Source organism: Anabas testudineus, chromosome 7 (assembly GCF_900324465.2).
Source record: "Anabas testudineus chromosome 7, fAnaTes1.2, whole genome shotgun sequence".
Taxonomy (NCBI): domain Eukaryota; kingdom Metazoa; phylum Chordata; class Actinopteri; order Anabantiformes; family Anabantidae; genus Anabas; species Anabas testudineus.
In genome coordinates this window covers 24662210-24684244 of record NC_046616.1, presented here as the reverse complement: position 1 = coordinate 24684244, position 22035 = coordinate 24662210, and the positions used below count along the sequence as shown (strand labels likewise).

The 22035-nt window shown below is 37.1% G+C and overlaps 1 protein-coding gene across 1 annotated transcript; it reads left to right on the top strand.

The window, feature by feature from the left end:
* Nucleotides 1-8707: 8707 nt before the first annotated feature.
* Nucleotides 8708-19896, top strand: efhd2 (EF-hand domain family, member D2). The gene is made up of 4 exons (XM_026367671.1): nt 8708-9248; nt 14044-14191; nt 14459-14593; nt 15846-19896. The coding sequence occupies exons 1-4, from the start codon at nt 8962-8964 to the stop codon at nt 15975-15977; spliced, it is 702 nt and encodes a 233-aa protein (XP_026223456.1). The 5' UTR covers nt 8708-8961; the 3' UTR covers nt 15978-19896.
* Nucleotides 19897-22035: the final 2139 nt, after the last annotated feature.

Genomic DNA, 22035 nt, shown 5'->3' with positions numbered 1-22035 from the left:
GAGAGAATGATTCATGAAGGCCTCACCTTGCAACGTGCAAGACTTACTGGATATGCTGCTGGATTGCTGACAGATATCAAAGGATTCATAGGGTTTATGTGCACATTTTAAAAATAAAATGTAATGCTTTTATGACCTTTCAAGTCCTTCACAAACAAATTAATACCCTGTCAAAAACAAGAGTTATCCACAGAACATAAGCAAATTATCTCTTCTAAGTATTATATCTATAAGTAACAAATATAAATATTGGATAAAAATGTGAACATTTTCATCTTCTTCTTCGTTTATGTTTCAGGGCTCCCAAATAAAATTTTAACAATGCACACACACAATTCTAAAAACTATTTATAAATTACATTTCTCATTTACAAATTCCTTATTAATCTTTTAGAACTCTCAAAACGTCTGGGACTGGTCTATTGACTGTCTGATCTGACTGGTCTATTGACTCAGGTAAACATTAGGTGTTAAGAAGGAGTTTTTCATTTTCAAGCTGCTCATCAATGGTATTTGTTAAAAATTTAAGACAGGCTCCAAACTGACGGATCTGTTTTTTAAAGCCTTTGTGAGTGCTTTTATCTAGGTTTATCTTTTATCCAAAAAAATATGGTTAATTTGATGTTTTTTGTGTGTATTTTACACATTTGAAATAGTTTTTACATATGCTGGAATAAAATATGTGTGATGAGCCACAAAAAGTTGCTTTGCCATGCCTCTCATGAGCAAATAAATGTTCTATAACAGCTGGACAAATTGGTTATAGTGTTAATGCTAACATTTTATGAGTACTCAATGGCTAAAATCACATAGCCCATAAGATTTGCAAATTGTTTAATGGTTTGATGAAATTATGCAAAATCAAAGCAGTATCCCATACAAAATAATTCCTAAACCCAATGCACAAAACCTAAATATTGCCACTTTATTCTCAGCTTTAACACAGACAAGTCCAACTCAAGAATGAAAACAGTCAACAATGGTCCAAGATTCAGTACAGAACAAAAACCAGTATAATTTGTTCTAGTTTATTGTTGACATGTAAAGTACTTTGGATTGGATACAGTTCGTTTCAGTCTTGAAGTTGTTGCCACATTTTATACATTGCCCATCCAAAAAAAAGCACCTGGATTTAACTAAGCAAATAGGCCAGAGCTTCCCTTTGGACAACTCCACTGGCTCGATGATTATGTTTCAACTGGCAACAAGTTATTAGAACTGATAGCTGCTCATTTCTTAAACAGCCATGTCACATCCTGTGGTCTTGGAAAAAATGTTAATCTGTTTCAGAAGGGTCAATATATTGGCATGCATCAAGCAAAGAAAACATCTAAGGAGATTGCTGAAAATACTAAAATTGGTTTAAGAACGCATTATTAAAAGGAAAAAATGTGGTTGGAAAAAAATCTCAAAAAAGTCATACAAAAAAAACAAAAAACAAAAGACCTCACAGCTAGTAGTGTAGTGAAATATAAAAATAGTGAAAGTATAGTGAAAGTAAATGCATTTCCACAAACACAATATGAAAAGACAAGCTTCTTACACAAGATTGATTAAATGTATATCACTTTGAGCTCGCCCCATCTTGTCCAATCTCGGAAGCTTAGCACGGTCGGGCCTGGTTAGTACTTGGATGGGAGACTGTCTGGGAATACCAGGTGCTGTAAGTCAGGGGTGGCTGTGGCTCAATAGGTAGAGCAGTTGTCTGCCAATTGTAGGATCAGTGGTTCCATTCCCAGCTGCTATGTCACATGCCAAAGTTTCTCTGGGCAAGATACTGAACCTCAAGTTGCCCCTGATGTGTCAGCTCTGCCATCATTGTGTGTGTGTGTGTGAATGGCTGAATGAGATACAGTGTAAAGCACTTTGAGTACCAGTTAGGTGGAAAAGTGCTATATAAGTGCAGACCATTTGCCATAATGACAATGTGAAAGAGGTTTGTTCAAAATCTTTTTAAATTTATTAAAAATAAAAAACAAAAAATACAAAAAGTACATACACATAGTTAAGTATTAACTATGTGTATTCTTCTGTAGCACATCTCAAGCCCTATCAGGTTAACTGGGGAGTGTTGGTGCACAGCCATTTTCAGATCTCTCTAGAGATGTTAAATCAGGTTCCAGTCTGGACTCAGGCTGGACCACTCAAGGACATTTACAGTTGTCCCATAGCCAGTCCTTTCTTATCTTGACTGTATGCTTAGGGTTGTTATCCTGTTTGAGGTCCACAGCACTCTAGAAACTTTTTTTTTTTTTTTCAAACAAACCTATTTCTCGTTTTCACTATGGGATATTGTTTGTAGAATTTTGAGGAAAATAATACATTTAATCCATTTTGGAATAAGGCTGTAACATAAAATGTGGAAAAGTTTATATTTTCTGGATGCACTGTATATAGCTCAATATATTATAGACAAAAACTGAACTGTAGCCCGTGTTTAATGAATGACTTGCATCTGGCAATCTTTCAGCATTTGACAGTGGTTTTATTTTCCTTAATAACTGTACATGTACACTGTACCTTAGGTAAACAAGGAAGTGCATTTGTACTGCCTTGTCTTCTTTATGTCATTCCTCTATTTTCAGTTTTATGTAGCTTCTTAGTAGTCATTCTTATGTTGTCTATATCTTGTCTAGTCTTGATTTGCTATAAATCTGCATGGTCATGGCAATCCTTTTTACCTATGAACCCCAGGAAAAGTAACTGTTACATTAGTGACTGCTAATGTGGATCACAATATATAGACTATATAGACCAAGTTTTACATAATGTCTGTGATGTGGAGGTATCAAAGGCGCAGAGAAAAAGTAACCTGACGATTAATGATGTTTTCCACAAAATTCTGGATGGTCTTAAACCTTACTGTAAAGTGCCTTGAGATTACCTTTGTTGTGATATGGTGATATATAAATATATAAATAAACTAAATTGAATTAAGGACTAGTCACCAAATATCAATTGATATTTTCCATATAATATTGTCAAGACATAATAATATAGAAAAGGGATTAGTGTACACACAATGTTGGTGACACAGAACATAAGTTAAAAAAATAGTATGTAAAATAATAAATCTTCACCTACAGCAGTGCATTTTAAAAATAATAATTCAGTGTGTACTTAGTCTTTAAGGATTTACAAAATTCACAGCTTCCAGTGAATCACAATAAAATAAAAGCTCTCTTGTGTGTATCCAGATAGTTATTTAAGAACTCTGTTTCCACTCTGCATGCACTCATCTCACAAAAATGATCAGAGTCAGATCTTTACATTTCACACAGATGTGAGAGAGCACTAAAGTTAAACAATAAGCTCTGAACATGGGGGGCAGGTCCAACGTGAGGAGGTATATGCCACTTTCCCAGGCTTTTCTGACAGGCTCAACAGCTGAGATACCCCTACCCCCAACACCCATTCACTTTTCTCACACACAGATGTATGCATGTGTGTGTGTGCATGTGTTTGATGCTTATCATGTTGTGCCAATGAGGAAGAGTTGTGTAATGAGAAAGAGGGAAAGAACAGAGAGACAATGAGGTTTTTCTTCCCATCAGCAGCACATGATGACAGTGGAAAAGCAGCTGTGCTCTCTCTCTCTCTCTCGCTCTCTCTCTCTCTCTCTCTCTCACTCTCTGATCACATCTCTTTGGCTGTTTCTGAAAACAGCTGTTGGTAATGCTTTAGATTACAACTGAATTTCAAGCTACCTTTTTGTAATAATGGTGTACTGCTGCAATATGTACAAGTACTTGCGAGTACATGATGCTTGTGGTAACATATAAAGTATAGGGAATAAGGGGGTAAAAACCCAGAACTTGACAGTCATTTTATTTTAGGTTTTATTAGTTCAAAAAGTGGATGGTACAGGTATGATATGTGGCCTTCTCTCATCTTGAGCTAGGTGTATTCTCTTTACTTCTCAATTTTTTACTTCGCACAGGATTGCCAGCAGCTGTTGTGAAGTTGGCTGTTATGTGACACCAGCATCATGTTAGCACATAATACTAACTGAAACTGGAAAGAAAAAACAAGGACACATGTTTTGACACTTGGAAATCTGACCTAATTAGCTCATAGTAAACTATTTACAGAATCAGTACAGCCAACGCCACTGGAGAAGACAGCCGTACTTGTTTCATTCTGTTGAGTTGTAAACTTGTGCTTCATTCTAAACTTACATATACACTTTTTCTTGTTAATAAACAATGTACATTTGAATTTTATTTTTCTTCTTGTACCCTCATAGTTTCATCATTTGCATAGTGCATCTTTAGAATTTGAGAGTTATTTTTATGCCTGTTTCTATTGACTTTTGTCTGTTTAATGTTTACACATGGACCACATACAATTGCTTGTACTCAGTATTTGGTGAATATTCAAATTCACTAATTTTTGTTTATTATTTTTATGCTGTTCTAATGCATTTGTTGCATTTCGATTTTAGCATCTCTGAACCAAGGCAATCAAGAAGCCAAGAGCACAGACAAATCAGGCTTTAAAGATGGTGGTCTTCTTTCCCCTGTCTCTTGCAAAATTTGCTGTTGAGTACATTAGGGTTCCAGCTGTTACTCATGCCATCTGGTTTTCTTTCTATTATGATGCCTAAATATTTTTTTAATTCACTGTGCAAATACTCAGTTCCTAAAAAAACGAGACTCTAATCTCAGGAAACCTCTTCTATACCAAACATTGTGGCTCTTGTTTTCATCTCTGTAGAACTTGTAATGTGTCTTTTAGAAGTCTTACAGTGTCAGAGTGCCATCTATTGATGATGGTGTGTAAAAACCAGGTAATACAGCCTGTCAAATATATATAATTAGATTTTATGAAAAATCAGTTACTCAGGAGTAACTCAGTTGCTTTCTCCTTTATTTTTGTTAAAACATAAAAAAACAATCTAATGGCTTTGTTTGAAAATCAGAGATACAATTCAATTTAATTCAATTCATTTATATTTGTATAGCGCCAAATCACAACAGAAGTAATCTCAGGGCACTTGAGATGACTTCATTGTAAGGTTTGAGACTTTATAAAAAAGGACCGTTTTAAGTCTAGTCTTAAATGTATCTAGGGTGTCTGCCTTCCGAACCTGAACTGGGAGCTGGTTTCATAGGAAAGGAGCTTGATCGCGAAAGGCTCTGCCAAGTAGACCTGCATTCTGCTGGCAGTTTTGCTGGGAAAATAGGGAACTATGAGTTCTTTAAGATAAGAAGGAGGTTGATTATTAAGTAGTATATGTATGAGAAGAAGGGTTTTAAATTCTATTCAGGATTTTACAGTCACCCAATGGAGAAAAGCTAATGTAGGAGAAATATGATCTATCTTGCTAATTCCAGTCAGACTTTTTTCAATTTCTGCATTAACTGGAGGATTTTTAGGGAGTTATTGGGACAGCCTATCAATAGTGAATTACAATAATCCAGTGTAAAAGTAACAAATGCATGAACTAGTTTTTCAGCACAGCATGCTCCTAATTTTACCAATATTCCTCCAATATTAAAGACAGTTCCAGATCTTACTTATATGTATGATTTAAAGGAGTTATCCTGGTCAAAGATAACTCTGAGATTTCTCACAGTATTACTTGAGGCCAATGTTATGTCATCTAGGGTGAGAATGTGATTAGACATAATGTGTCTGAGATTTTTAGGACCAAACAAAATCACTTCTGTCTTCTCTGAATTTAGGTACTGTAAAGGAAATTGGAGGACTTCCAGGCCTTTGTGTCATTTAAGCATGCCTGAAGTTTGATTAATTGATTAGTTTCTGCTGGTTTCATAGATAAATTAACATGTATAGGGTGTTTCCTATTAATATTGCCTAAGGGGGATAAATATAGAGTAAAAAGAATCGGTCCAAGCACAGAACACTGTGGAACTCCGTAACTAACTTTTGTGTGCATGGAAGGCTGACCATTAACATGCACAAACTGCATTCAGTAACTATGTTGCTGCATTTCTCAGCTTGTGATACCATAGTAAATATTTTTTCACAAATGACTTTTTCTTAATTTAAATCAGGGGTCTCAAACTCTGGGAACTCCGCGGGAAGCAGAGTCTGGGTGAGGCTGGGCCGCATCAGGTTTTCCACAAGAAAAACTTTGTTTAAAAAAATCCTATCTTCTCAAATCTCTTTATTTCAATTTTTTTAATACAAAATAAATAAAAACAAAATTTATAAGAAAATAAATCAGTAATAAATAAATAAAATTATAATAACAATGAAAATAATAATAATTAGATTCCTCTACTCAGCTATATGTGTCCCTATAATAGGCCGGGTTACCGGGGACTGTTATTGCCAATGGACAGGTGTCGTTATGTGACTGCAGACTACATTAGGCTGCATTGAGTTCTTACTCAATACTCAATACTTTTCTTTTAACCCGCCGCAAATGCATAACTTTGACTTATAATGTCCCGCTGTGCAGCAACTTAAAAAAACTTTTTTTTAAAGTGCTGTGAACGCAGCGCGATGGGACGGATGTCCACGTGTGCTTCATAGAAACGAGGCCGCTAGCCAGGCTGAAAACTCTCCATGGCAACGCTGCTGTCACTCATCGAGAAATGTTTCTCTGCTTGGATTAAGCCCGGCCGATGTCCCGCCCCCGAGAACCATTTACCCCACCGTGATTGGTTGGTTCGATCAGCTCCGCACCAACACTGTAAAGTGTCAAACATCAAACTCGAGGGGCTGCACTAACATTAAACTTTCATATGAACTGAGATGGTTATAAAAAGTAATTACACCTAACTACAACTTTTAGGTAACTGTTTTATACTGCACACATAACTTCACCTTGTTTATCAAAAGAAACACTTGCAATCAGAAATATTCAAGATTTTAATGATTTATTAATTAAAGTGGCAAGTGCAAGATTCTTATTTTGTTGTCTTCTTTATAAGTTAAGTGATACATAAAATCAACACAGAAAATGCATGTCTTAGAATTGCCTTCTCAGTCAAGAGATGCAATGAGTCCAACCACATTTGGGTCACTGGACAAACTTTTTGCACCAGTTTGTCCAGCAAACTGTAGCATAAAACAGCACACTTGGTAGTGTAATTTGGTAAAACATGTAGTATCTTCCTGTAAGAGGAACATACATATATGATCTTTTTTTATATTTCTGTCTGTGTGAGTGACTGTGATGGCCGCACTTGCTGCCACACAACTGAACTGTGTGTAATCCTCATACATTGGTTTGGAATTATATATACTTTAACCACCATATTAAGTTTATACATTAAGAAAGGTTAAGTTTATACATTTAGAAGGTAAAGAAAGGAAACGGTCAGTTCATTTAATATATATAGTACTTTATTTAGTTTGGTTGCCAGTATATTAGTTTCTATTTGTAGCACGCACATTTCGTTATCTTCTGTACAGTCATACTTATGTTTGTTTAACAATTCTTGCCAGTGTTAATATATTTCTTTTGAGTTATCAGTACTGAGGTTGCCAAAGCTAGTTCCTGCTGCTGCTGGTAATCTTCTAAGGCCAGGGCAAAGAATGCAGTCCTGAAAACAGACCTGTTTTATACAGGAAGAGGCTCATTGGACTGTAGCATAGTCTACCACCTGCAAGGGGAAATTTAGATTGGCATGTTGTGAAAAGACTGACAGTGATATTGTACTGTTTTAAGGTTTTGTTAGTAGTATTTGTTTATAGTTACCCCCTGTGTGTCAAATGGTCTGATCAGCCATTATATGTCCCCTTGTCTGTTCATTTCGGGAGGTCAGTTGGTTTTTTCGTTTTTGTTTTTAGTTTGTTTATTCAGTTAAGTTTGTCTGGTTAACTTTGTCTGAGTTTCTTTTGTTTGTTGTTTGTTGACTCTTTTATGGGCCCTGAGAACTCTTAAATATGTTGTGTGAATGTCCTTTGCATTTTTGAATAAATAAACCCCTTTTTTTTTTAAATCCACCTGTGTTTCCCCTTACCTGCCTGCTTGTCCCTCACTGTGACCAAACCAACTTATTATCTATATGCACACCTAGATAATTTTTTAGGCTGGCCCGACTTCAATGTCCACACTACAGATGGCGACTGGGTTAAGAGGGTGTTTAGTCCTTTATAAATCCAATGTCATCTCCTTGATTTTAGAGGTGTTCAGTAACAAGTTTTTCTCACTCCAGTTACTGAAGGATTTGTATTCCTCTTCTTGTACATTCCTGATAAATGCATACATGTGGGCTGAAGTTGTGTTTGTCAATAAGCAATACTCGTTTGTGAAATAGGGATAGTATGACAGTAAATCTGACAAAATGAAAATCTTATTACTACCGAATTTACTAAAAATTGCAGAGAGGTTGTGAAATTATCTTTCAGCCTTCACATTGATAAAGATTTACTTTAAAGTTAACTATAAAATCTGTTGAATTAGATTACCTTGGACTTATAGACAAGAACCTTAATAAATGAACATTTTCCTTTAAACACATATTTGACTCATTTGTTTACAGAAATATTACATTGACTATCTATAAATAGAATTCCTGTTTTTTAGGGTTATAATTTAACAAGAAGCCTGTGAGAAGCATAACTTACAACTTTTAGACGAGGAGAAGAACTCAATGGGGCATTCACTAGAGTCTGAAAATCCTACTGGTCCTGAATGAGGCACTGTTAGAGGACTGTTTGTGGGCGGAGATGGACGCTGTGGAAGTCCAACCCCACCTACCTGCGACTGAAAGACTGTGAACTATCTCTTTAAAAGGTGTGGTGACAGCGTGACGAGGCTAGAGAATGGCACGTATGTAGCAAATGAAGCAGCAATATCCTGAAGTAGAGGCATTTATCAGGTATTAGAGTTCGGAGTTTATGCTCTGCAAACAAAACGCTAAACAAACCTTTTGTCATTCATTTGTCTCCGCATTTGTCACAACTACCCGTAAACTAACCATATACTCGGGAAACAGCCTCTTCTAGTGTAGCAGTTAAGTTGGAAAACGCTTTTTGAAAATGGCTACAGACGAGCTCTCGTCCAAGCTTAGCCGTCGTCTGCAGATCGAGGAAGGAACTGAGGATCCTTTTGCTGTGGACGTCCCCGGACATGAGAATGGTTCCGAAGAGAAAGCTAGTACGGCCAACGCAGACTCGGAGTTGGGCGCTAAGCTGTTGCGGCGCGGAGAGCTGAACGAAGGGCACGGTGAGCAGTGCCAGCCCAGCATGAAGGTCTTCAACCCCTACACCGAGTTCAAGGAGTTCTCTCGAAAGCAGATCAAAGACATGGAGAAGATGTTCAAAACGTGAGTTTGTGACAGTTCATCTGAATCCTGATTCTGCTGCTAAATTTACCAAATGTCTCCAAGACAGTGCTTCCCCATTGAAATTTCATGAGTCACTGCGTTAGGCTTTATCAAGGAAGTAACGTCCAGATTGCTCATATAAGGAAATTGAGTGATCAAGTTGCTCATGCGGGCCCCATGTTAGTGGAACAGAAACGATCTAGTTATACTGGGTGTTTTACTACTGGATAGAAGAACAACATCACAGAACAACACAATGCAAGTTTAAAACAGCACTTTGAACCCAGGAACAGATTTTATAGACATGAATCAGTGGTTAAATAAAGGGATACATGTTCACAAGTGAGCTGAGAAATAGATGAAATAGAGGGAACAAATTCATGAAGATAATAATCCATATTTACAGCTGTATTATACAATGGGTTGAATCTTTAGTACTCATGGTTTTCTGTAGCTGGAGGGATTGCTTTGTTGGTGGTAATGCAGTGGTGAAAAATGCCTGTCAAATCATCAACTTCCCTTAGACCTGTTTCTCACATGATTCAATCTGAATCTGCCTTAGAGCGAATGAAGAATTTACCGTTGTAGATGGCAGTGACTGTGGTCTACCTGTATTGTATCTGTAATCTAATGTTATTCTTGGCCAATGATATGTAAAGATTAGAGTGACTTAGAGTTCAGTGGGAAGATGGGAACATCTTAATGAAAAATGTGTTACCATCGATTAAGGGATGGAGAGAGAAGACAGTAGAGTAGCAAACTCAGGACAAATTAATGTGCAAATGAAAGATTTAAACATAATTTTAATACAGTGACAACTATTTTCTGTTAGTAGACACAGGAAATGGTTTCTGTTCTGACCAGCTGACACAATGCTGACTGTACTGTGCAAGTCAACATGTTATGTTGTTAAGTGAAGTTTAAACATTCCACCTCAATCGCAGGGTTATTTGGCGGCTGCAGCAGAAAGGAGCAGGTAGACAGGCTGCATGAGAAGGATGGAGATGTGAGAATTATTAGAATGTTTGGTTGGTAGACTTGTTGGGAATTTGACATGTCACATTTGGGTTATGTGAAGTAAATGATTTTTGTTGCCAGTTCGCCCCATTGCAGAGTGAGTCATATGACTTTTAGCAGCACACATTTCAGAACAGCAGTGATGAAATGTATGTTTAGGAGAGATTCATTGTGCAGGCTACTTCCTCTTATTTGCCTGCTGTGTAGAGCAAATATAGGTAGAAACAAGGTAATTCCTCTATAATTGAAGAGTAAAATTATTCTAACATGTTTGTTTATTCTGCTGCTCTGGTTTTAGCTGAAGAGTTTTAATCTTCTATGAGGGAAACTGTTGGTCAAGCTGAATTTGAGGCTTTGTTCTTTCGTGTGCAGGACTTTTGGTTGTTGTTGTGCAATGCTTCCCAGATTCTCCAGGCTCTTGTCATGTCAAGACCTGTCCAGGTATTTCAAATGCAAAACTTATTTTAGACCTAATCAGACAGTACAGCTTTATTATAGCTTTAGCATTTATCTTGTGAGTTAAAACCATTGCACTAGGATTCCTCATTATGACGAGTAAGGAAGTGTCCGCTAAAGTAATGTTAATACATTCATAGATAATAAAAACATGCTTTATTGATCACCCTTGCTGGAAATTGTTGTTTGGACAGCTGAAGTAGATGACACCACTACTGTGGGGTGTCAGTGTCTTGACCCTCAACATAAAGCAAGGAATCGAACCAGTTACCCTGGGGTTTATAGATGACTGCTCTACCAACTGAGCTAACTTCTGCACAATAAGACTGTGTATACTGCACAGTGTAATTGCTTAAAAATCCCGCCGATGCGCCAAACTACAATATCAAAATCAGAGATGCTTCAGTGGGCCTGATCCTCTGAGTGGATTGGCTGGCGTTGAGAACTAACCCACAAAGAGCACCTAGAGATGATGTAAAGAAGCTACTGTAGCATGTGGATCAATGTGAATTATTCTGACAGATTTTGTTAAAATACATTCTTCTGCTGCTAATGTCTCCTTTGGATGGATTATTTAAATGTATTTATTTATTTTTTTACAAAATGAAAAATGAAACGGTTTTTAAATGGAAGCACCTTTGTAGTACTATGAACAGAGCAGTTGAAGTTCCTCCACAACATCTTCCTTAATGGAAAACAAGGCCCTCTGTCTCTTTTTTTTTTTTCCTCAGAAGTCTCTTGGGGGTTCCACAGCACCAGAATAGATTTGGAACCTTGCCAACCAGTGAGACCAACTTGGAAGACATACAGTAGAATATGTTTTACAACACAGAGATTAGCGTCAACTATTGAAAGTTTTTATATTCATGTTGAAGTTGAATATGAGGAGGATGCATAGATCCATAGATAACATGCATGTCATGCAGTCAGTCAGTAACTGCTTATCTGGCAGCTTCAGCCTGTCTTTAGAGCAGAAAGTGGGTGTTCAGGAAACAATAAACTTGTCTGGACATTAACTCCACCTGCAATAGGAAATGCAACCTCATGGGACTTCCTCAATTCAACAGGCAACAGAGCTGAATGCAGTTGTTGAGCCCTACTTTGTTTCAGCAGCATATACTGTAGTAGTGAGTAAGGAATTCAATTTCAATTCAATTTTATTTGTATAGTGCCAAATCACAACATAAGTCATCTCAAGGCACTTTACAGTGTAAGGTTTAAGACTTTACAGAGTATAAATATATAGAAAATGACATAGAAAACCAACAATCCCATTTTAGCAAGCTTTAGGCAACAGTGGAGAGGAAAAACGCCCTTTAGAGGAATAAACTTTCAGCAGAACCAGGCTCATGGTGGGTGGCCATCTGCCTCGACCAGTTGGGGTAAGTGGAAAGAAGAGAGATAAAAGAACAGCCGACAACAAAAAAACAACAACAAGCAGCAAAAACCTGCACTGCAGCTGAACTTTATTTTATAAAGTGAGCTAAATGTACCTTGTCCGACTCTACTTGACAGCATAGTACCATATACAGTAGTTGAACTATAAGACTCTTTTGCACAAATACTGCAAACATTTGGCAAAATCAGAAGCTATGGGTTTATTGCAATGTACTGTATATTAGGGGTGCACAATATATCTAATATGTATCTTTATCGCGATAATAACATGCGCAACAATAATATTGCAAAAGAGTCCTTGCACTGCGATAATTTTGTGTGCAATGAATTTCGACACTGCATACCAATGTATATTGCCAATAAAATGAAGCCATACTCCCCATTGTTTCCTGATGTATAAATGAGTGTGACAAAGGTCAAGTGCATGTATATCTGGCAGGCCGATGCATTGTAATGGCGTGAGGGAGTGAGAGAACCATGGAGGACAGCACAGATGATGGAGATGAGCTTGTGGCTAAAAAGAACAGCACATCTGGTATTTGTGGATATTTTGGATACAGGAGAGACCACGTTACAAACACGAGTACTGTGCAAGTCATGCTGAACTGGTGACTACTGGAAACGCAACTAATCTTCACAGCCACACATAACTCTATAAGGAGTTCAAAAAAGGTAGCATTAGCCACTGCAAAAAAAAGCTAATGTCAGGACCAATAGCAGCAAACCAGTCCCACAGGCATCCATTCTTCAAAGTACAGCAAGCGTTACACCTTATGAAAAGACATCCAAATGCCACAAAGTAATAATGGAGGCCATCACACATTATCTGGTAAAAGGACATGATGCCCATGAATACTGTGAATAAACAGGGCTGCAAGTCTAATAAACGAATTGGACTGTAGTTGAGAACTACGCCAATACAGCACATTTGTGGTCTAGTGGAACAACGGAGTCGTACTTGAGTTTCACTGTTCATTTTCTCACTAAAGACTCAAACTGAAAACTCAATGAAAAAGTCAGAGTGGTAATGAGAGCCATTTCAGTTACTGCTAATACACAAAACTTTTAAGCAATTGATTTTCATTTTCAGTGTTCATTGGCTATTCACTGTCTGGAGTAAGTCAGACAAAGCAAACCTAAAGCAGAAACACATTAAAACTAAACGTCAACATTTGTTAACATATTGCGAATCATACCGGCATCACCACATTTACAGTAAATATGTTATTGCATATCACAAGTTTTCCTGATATTGTGCAGCCATACTGTATATATTGTATTGGTTTGTTTCATCCCAACTGTTTTTTATATTTTTTTATTTGTCTGTGTATTTTATGCAACTAGAGCCTGATAGTTTCTTCCTTTGTACCTGCCTGTAACACTACGTCATTGGCATGTTCACATTTCCCCTCTACGATTCAATTCAGTTCAATTCAATTTTATTTGTATAGTGCTTTTAACAATTGTCATTGTCACAAAGCAGCTTTACACAACCAAATAAACTATGGAAGTTTATACGAACAGTAAATGTGTGTGAATCATAATAATCAGATTGTCCCTGATGAGCAAGTCGTGGGAACCGACCCTTTCAGTGCCTTGGAAATGTAAACTAGAACTGTGTAAGTGTGTTCTGATAAATGTTCTGCTACACATACACTAGATCCACACAGACACACAACATAAAAGAGCATGCCTGATTTCTTTAATTTAACAGTTAATAATTTGCATAATATTTGCAGAGGTTCATAATCAATCATATAGTTATCTAAACATTTTATTAAAGAATCACCTGTTTATGTTAAATGTGACAGATTTACGGGAAAACACTCTGTTTCACCTCTACAGCTATGCTGTGGGGGGCATTTTCTTGTGTGGTTTGGGTCTACTTGCAAATACTTTTTTCATTTTTCTTAAATCTATGAAGGTTTGATGCTGGAAAAGACAACTACATTGACCTGATGGAGCTGAAGCTGATGATGGAAAAGCTTGGTGCTCCACAGACACACATTGGTTTGAAGAACATGATCAAAGAGGTGGACGAGGACCTGGACAACAAGCTTAGCTTCAGAGAGGTGAAACATGAAAACCAGTTTAAAATCGGTCTCTGTACGTTATATTCCCAAATCAAATTGAGATTCAAGTTCAAATGATTTTATTGGCTTGACCATATTTCGTTACATTATTAGCACTGTGATAACAATTTACAAAACATTCAACAATGGAAAGTGGGTCATAGTATAACAGCAACAGCTGAACAATGAAACAAACGTAGGTAGATCATAGATATAAATGATATAAATAGATATAAATCTATTTCTGTCTGTTCTTCCTGTCCCAAGTTCCTGCTCATCTTCAGAAAGGCAGCAGCAGGAGAGCTGGCAGAGGACAGTGGCCTCTGTGTCCTTGCTCGTCTCTCTGAAATCGATGTCTCCACAGAAGGGGTCAAAGGAGCCAAGACCTTCTTTGAAGCCAAAGTAAACTGAAACCAAATTTCTTTTTTTTTTTTCTCAACAAAATACAGTACATTGGACCTCATACAAGTACATTTTCATATTCTTATCCTAAATTTGTCTGACATCTCTGATTGTGTAGGGGATGACATGCAAGCAAAGAGCAGCATGATCCTGCCCTACATCTACATTGTATTTGCTAAGGGTTAAGCTACAGTGGTTGGTCCAACTGGCTTCCAAGACAACTTATTTAATCAGGGACAATCAGTTGTGCAACCACTGTCACTGTATAATATTTATTAATCTTGCCAATCGTCACTGCATGGCAATGGTGATGAATAAGCACCTATGTTACGTACTAATGTTCCAATAGTTTATCTACCAGGTTTGAGCTAATACTTAAATTTATGATTGTGAAATATGATTAATTAAACATTTAAATTAAATTTCTTGAACTGACATGAAAGGATCTTCTATAATGAGGACGTATTACTGTTTTGGCTTTTCTCCATTGGTGTTAACAGAGTGATGCGTCTTCCTTCTTTGGCTGTGTACGATCACCTGCTACTAGTTACTCACAAGATTAGTTAATAAGATTCATTAATTAACTATCTGGTGTACTGAAATTCTTATATTTCTTATTCAATTCAAATTTCAATTCAATTTTATTTGTATAGCGCCAAATTGCAACAGAAGTAATCTTAAGGCACTTTACAGTGTGTAAGAAGTATAATTGTATAAAAAATTATATAGAGAGAGGGTGTCTGCCTCCAGAACCTGAACTGGGAGCTGGTTCCACAGGAGAGGAGCTTGGTAGCTAAAGGCTCTGCCTCCCATTCTACATTTGGAAACTCTAGGAACCACAAGTAAACCTGCAGCCTGAGAACGGAGAGTTCTGCTGGGAAAATATGGAACTATGAGTTCTTTAAAATATGATGGAGCTTTATATGTGAGGAGAAGATACACTCTTATCCACACAGTCAGATGAAGGTTGTGTCACTGTCTAAATACTTGTTTGGTTGTTCAACTTTCTGACAAATTTGCTTCATTCTGTTTCCCAGCTCAACTATGTCTTATGCTCTGTTAGGTAATTAGTTTGTCATTGTTTGATTCTGAGTGTTATTTGGGCTGTCAGTATAGCAACTGCAATTTCGAGCAACACAAAATGTCCTTCTCTCAGTATGCTAGTTACTTACAATTACTGATTATTAACTGTTACTTAAGGACTTTCATTGTGGCTACACACATTTACCTGATAGCTGTTTCCTTGTTACAGGTCCATGCCATCAGTGAGTCCAACCGATTTGAGGCAGAGATTCGCCAAGAGCAGGAGGCCAAAAAGAAGAATGCTGAGGAGCAGAAACAGAGACGAGCTGCTTTCAAAGAACTGCAGTCAGCATTCAAGTGATCACCTCTTTCTCCTCTCAGGACTTTTGTCTCTCTGTGCTGTACTAATGATGTGTGTTTGTTGATGAGTGTTTTTGAATGCTCAGTGTATGCCAGACAATTGTAATCATCAGTCAGACACAAACTCAAATCACTCTCTTCCTGAAATCTCAGCATGTTCTGTGCTTATACAGATAACAGATCCATGACCCTAACATTAAAGATTCCTTGCACTACTAATCCTGCTAGTGAATCATAGCAGGATTGTTAGTGCTGTACTAAGTGAATTCATTCTAAAAGTATATGTGTCTCCAACATCAAAGCCAATTTCACCAAAATGCCAACTCTTTTGACACTTTAATTTCCTCTTACAGGATCATAACTTAACTCTGTGGCCAACACACTGGTGGTCCATCCATAAATGGTTGAAATCAATACCACTGTGATTGAACGTTTTAGGCTAGTAAAATCCTGCCTCCTAGTAACTATCATTTATACTGTAAATTATTCTCTCACCTGTACATGAAACAGCACACACTCACTCTAACATACCTGCTTGTTGTGTCGATGTTTTTTTTTTTTTTTTTTTTTTGTCTGAACACTGGATCTTAATTTTGCAAAGTAGCTCAAATGAACCAGTGTTTACTTCCTAGTATTTGCATAGACTCAGTGTTTTCCATACACGATGATTAATTTGTGGCCACAATATCATTGACCTCCATGTACTAAAATAGTATAGAACTGATTCATTCGATCATTCCCAATTTCTCTCTCTCTCTCTCTCTCTCTCTCTCTCTCTCTCGCTCGCTCTCTCTCTCTCTCTCTCTCTCTCTCTCTCTCTCTCTCTCTCTCTCTCTCTCTCTCTCTCTCTCTCTCTCTCTCTCTCTCTCTCTCTCTCAGAACAACAACCAACCCACCTGTTAATAGTTGTCACTGTCAGCTCTGTCAGTTGAAGAGCCCAGCTCTTCAAATAAGTTATTAGCAAACCCTGCTAATAGCTAAGCTAATAATAATAAATAATAATAATAAATTACTGTGCAAATGTAATATTTGTATTGGGGCACCATATTGCCCTATTATTAGTATTACTATAGTATTATTTCATAATTAATTCAAGAAAGCCTGGGTGTGTGCTTCCTTGATGTTACCATCGCAGATAGAACAAATCTTTGTGGGAAACACTGGACTAGTGATTGCATGAATACGGTTGGCATGATATCCAGCTGTCACAAAAAATTCAGTTGTAAATGTTGGACAAAGGTGCTTTTAATGTCAGTTCTATATTTTTGTACAATGGGGTTAGATGGGTGTTCTAGTATATTTTCTTTTTTTAAATATATTTTGGGGATTTTTGACAAAAGGAAATGTGGTGAGAGAAGGTCAGTGTGCAGATACTATACCCTGAAACCCGGAAAGGGCATAGTACACTCTTCTCCAAAAGTATTGAAAAAGTGAGGTCAGTTCCTTTATTTTTTCTGTAGATTGAATCCTTTTGAGTTTGACATCAAAAGATGAATATGAGACAGAAGATCATTTCATTTCAGCTTTTATTTCTAGGTGTTCTAGGTGCATCTGGATCTCAAACACAACTTAAAAGATAACACATTTTGTTTGAACCCACCTATTTTTCATGTAACATATTTAATTGCAATTGTTTTTGCTTGCAATAACTGAATCAAGCCTATGATCCAATGGCGTCACCAACCTATTGCTATTGCTATTCTTTTAGGATTCTTCCCAGGTTTTCACTGCAGCATCTTTCAGTTGTTTGTTTTGGGTGGTTATTCCCTTCAGTCTCCTCTTTCGCAGGTAAAATGCATGCTCTAAAGATGCATGCTCTAATTTAGTCTGGAGACTCTCAATGTTTTTTGTCATCATCTGCTGTTGTCTTCCTTGGTCTACTCATTTGATGTCTGTTACTTAGTACAACAGTGGATTTTTTCTTCTTTATGGCATTCCAAATGGTTGTACTGGCTGTGGCTATGATTGATTTTCCTTCTTCTCCCAGCATCATAATTGCTTGTTTTCACTAATAGACAGCTCTTAGAGTTTTATGTTGATCAAACCTTTTAATTATAAATGAAGCCTGAACTGGCAAAACTCAAATCTGAAACTGAGCATAGAAATTTATTGTATTGTTTGAATAATCAATGTAACACCTGGGCAACAAAGCACACCTGTCAGTTGCATTTTCCATTACTTGTGGGTTGAAACAACAGGGTGCTATCTTCTTAGTTGTGTATCGGATCTAGATATAACACATGGAAATGAAAGTTGAAATGTTGATATGTTGTCTTATATTCATCTTTTGATGTCAAACCCAAATGTTTTCAGTCTACAGCAAAAATAAAGGAACGTATCTCACTGTTCCAATAATTTAGATGTGAGTATGTATGCCTTTAGCTTTCAGGCTACTGAAGCACCCTGGAGGTGCAAGTTAAATGTCCACATTCTGCAGGAACCACCTCCTGGTTCAAAGCTAAGGTTTTCTCAGATGGACTTCATAAAACAAACATTTATCTTTCTTTTTTAAAATCTTTTGAAATTGGTTTGGACTTGTGTATCCAGGTGTCAACAAAGATATTGACAAATGTTTTCATACTTTGTAGAAACTATAGGTGAAACTATGCAAATAGGGAATAAAAAAACTAATGTGAGATGCTTCATTATTCAGCCATGTAAATCTTTTTATGCAAGAGATTTGCACAGTTTGCACTTAATTGGACATTTGAAAAAATAATCAAGTAAATGGAACCTTGATATCGTTGTCAACGTCATACAGATTTGTTTTTGTCAGTTTCTGAGTTGGAAACACAAGGGGCTAATCCTAATCCTAAAAATTTTGTGATTATAACAGAGCAGTTTAAATTTGCTTTATTAGCAGTCTGTTGTCTTTTTATGAGGCTGAAACATTTGTTTAGTACTGTGTAATTAATATGCATCCGGGATGGGTAGTGGAGATGGGAGTGCCAGCAGTGCCAGAAAGTCACAGCACATTGTGGCTTCTAATAATAATATTAATGAAACATGTCTATTGATTATTTTCTTGGGTAAAGTAAAAGAAGGCTCCATGACTAGTTGTGATTTTACATTTTGTCAGATGTATCACGTTTCTCCTTTGTGTATTATATATAGAGTAAAGCTAATTGTTTTAATTTTTGTTTTTCACCAAGATCAACATCAAAAATTATTGTTAACAAAACACTGTTAGCTATATTTTTTGGGTCTCTTTGGTCCTGATTTTCCCAATTAAATTAATACAGAAAATAAATAAAGCCCGTTTATTCTATAAAGAAACAATTAGCCCTAATTACATATGCAAATTACCATATCTCCTTGGTGATTTATCCAGTATTATACCAACACTGTGATGCGGGTAACAGGGAACAAAAGTATTATATATTTAAAACATTCCATTAAACATGTTCTTCTTACTCCAAGTTGTTATTCTAAAGGCCAAAAGATGCTTGAATTCAAGCACAGATGTAGGGGATTCCATGAATAATTGTCATTCCACTGAATATTCCTCCAACGTAATTCCATTATGTCTTCATTGCCAAAGTTTTAAAGTGATGTCATTATGCACTTTATGGCAACAAATATGTAAATGGTAAAAATACAGTATTTTAGGAAGCACAAGCTTCAAGTTCAATTCATCATACTATGCTGATGAATGGATTTATTTTCCTGCTGCCATTTTGTCTTTGTTACTTCCACTTAATCTGAGGCTTGCTGCAAAAGTTAATAGCTCGCCTTTAATTTTACAATCCCTGATTGTTTTTTTTTATTTCAGCATAACTTCTATATAATACATTTTTATGCTATTGTTTATTTTTCTTTTTCAGTAGTATGAAAAAGTGTGCCATCTTGTACTTAATGCTCAGTAGAATAAAAAGTCAATACATAATTTGCTTTCAAATAAAAAGCTTCATTTTCTTGCAGTAAATTGTCAGTGTCATTCTGTTGACAATATCAGTAAGAGAACAACAACTTATTTAGTTAATTTTATCTGAATTTTATAAACAACATATACTTTAGTTATCTGAATTTCCTGTGTTTTTTATTGTATGTTGTTTCATTTCTCAGTGTGTGTATTCAATTCAATTAAATTTTATTTGTATAGCGCTTTTAACAATTGTCATTGTCGCAAAGCAGCTTTACACAACCAAAGAAACTATGAAAGTTTATATGAACAGTGAATGTGTATGAATTAGATTGTCCCTGATGAGCAAGCCGAGGGCGACAGTGGCAAGGAAAAACTCCCAGAGAAGGCAACAGGAAGAAACCTTGAGAGGAAGCGGACTCAACAGGGAACCCATCCTCATATGGGTGATTACATACTATGTTAGGCAGCAGGCAGTCCAGTATAATAGTTAATGTCTTTAAGTTAATATGGAGTCCATTTAGATATTGGAGGCTCTGGTAGACTTGTAGAAAAATCCCGTCCTGGATTATCGAGCAACTGCCATTGAGTCAAGACCTGAGACAACAGCTGTCAACATCAGCCGAAGCCAGGAACATCTTCATAGTAGAGTGGAACCTACCATCACTTACCACACCCTACATGTGTAGCTTGACAGGGAGACAGGAAGAGGGAGAGAGGGAAAGAGAGAGGAGAGGGGAGAACAGAAGAGGAGAGATAACAGTTAGGTATGATCACACTAACAGAATGTATGATGTGAATGTACATTTAGTGTAGAGTGCAAGCAGGGACTCCGGCAGGACTAACTAAAAAGGAGAGCCAGAAGGAAACACAGACACGAGGGCTCCCTGGGGTGTAAAGCAACCAATCACTTCACCGTCAACAAACCTGAGTGATGAATGAGGGTGGGGAAGACAGCGTCTAAACACACCAGTTCACCATAATACTCTACATCTGTGAGTCTTTACCTAGGGCAAAGCAAGTTACTGGGGCAGCTGTAGCTCAGGGGGTAGAGCAGTCGCCTACGAACCTCAGAGTGAGTGGTTTGATTCCTGGTTCTTCCTGGCTACCTGCTGAGGTGTCCTTGGACAAGACACCGAAATCCCGTAGTGTAGCGCTGACATACAATCTAGCAGCGGTCCACCCACAATTTCCCCAAGGGGATCAATAAAGCATTCATTATTATTATTACTCATAAAAACATGTCATTCCCTACTGCCTATGGTTAAATGGTCCAAAGCATCTCACTTTACTCTGCTATTGCTACGGTAGTACAGAACCCTAATGTCACAGTTGTAGCTTTGGCTTTGCAACTATGAGGGGAGGTGAAAAAGATGACAGCAGAAACAGTGCACTTCTGAGCTTCATTTAACAAGAATGTACTATGGTAAATTACTTGATTTCAGAATTATTGAGCCATTTGAAAAGCTCCAGTGATGTAAGACTTTATGAGATTATGATTGAACTAAAGAAAAAAGTTTCAAAGGAAACCTAAGACACCTCCCAAATAAATGTAAATGTGTCAGATGTTCTCAGCAGAGTTACCAAAAGGGAAGCAAAATGAAAATGAAGCAAGAATTGTGTAAAGTGCTTGGACCACAACTGGGTGCTGAAGCTGTCGAGCAAGACAACTCAGAGGATCTAACTTTCTGTATCATTTTAAACCATTTATTTTTTTTCAATGTTAAGAAATAAAAGGGTCTTTACTCCACACAATCAATTCAATTCAATTTTATTTTGATAGTGCCAAATCACAACAGAAATCATCTCAAGGCACTTTAGAGTGTAAGGTTTAAGACCTTACAGAGTATAATTGTAAAGAAAATTTCATAGAAAACCCATCAATCCTAATTGAGCAAGCTTTAGGCAACAGTGGAGAGAACCTCCAGCCGGACGAGGCTCATGGTGGGCAGCCATCTGCCTCAACCTGTTGGGGTGAGTGGAAAGAGGAGAGAGAAAAGAACAGCAGGCAACAAAAAACAACAACAAGCACCAAAAACACTGGGCATTCAAGACCCAGGATACCTGCAGAAAAGTACAGAGAGGAGGAAGCACAACTGTGGGAGAGAGAAGACACAAAGGTAATGACATGCAATGGTAGCATTTGAATGGATAGAGGAGAGAGAAGAGGTACTCAGTGTACCTATAGAGGTCCCCC

Coding starts and splice junctions, on each gene's coding strand:
- efhd2 (XM_026367671.1), top strand. CDS start 8,962: ATGGCTACAGACGAGCTCTCGTCCAAGCTTAGCCGTCGTCTGCAGATC. Junction 9,249..14,043: donor ATGGAGAAGATGTTCAAAAC/GTGAGTTTGTGA, acceptor AAATCTATGAAG/GTTTGATGCTGGAAAAGACA. Junction 14,192..14,458: donor ACAAGCTTAGCTTCAGAGAG/GTGAAACATGAA, acceptor TCCTGTCCCAAG/TTCCTGCTCATCTTCAGAAA.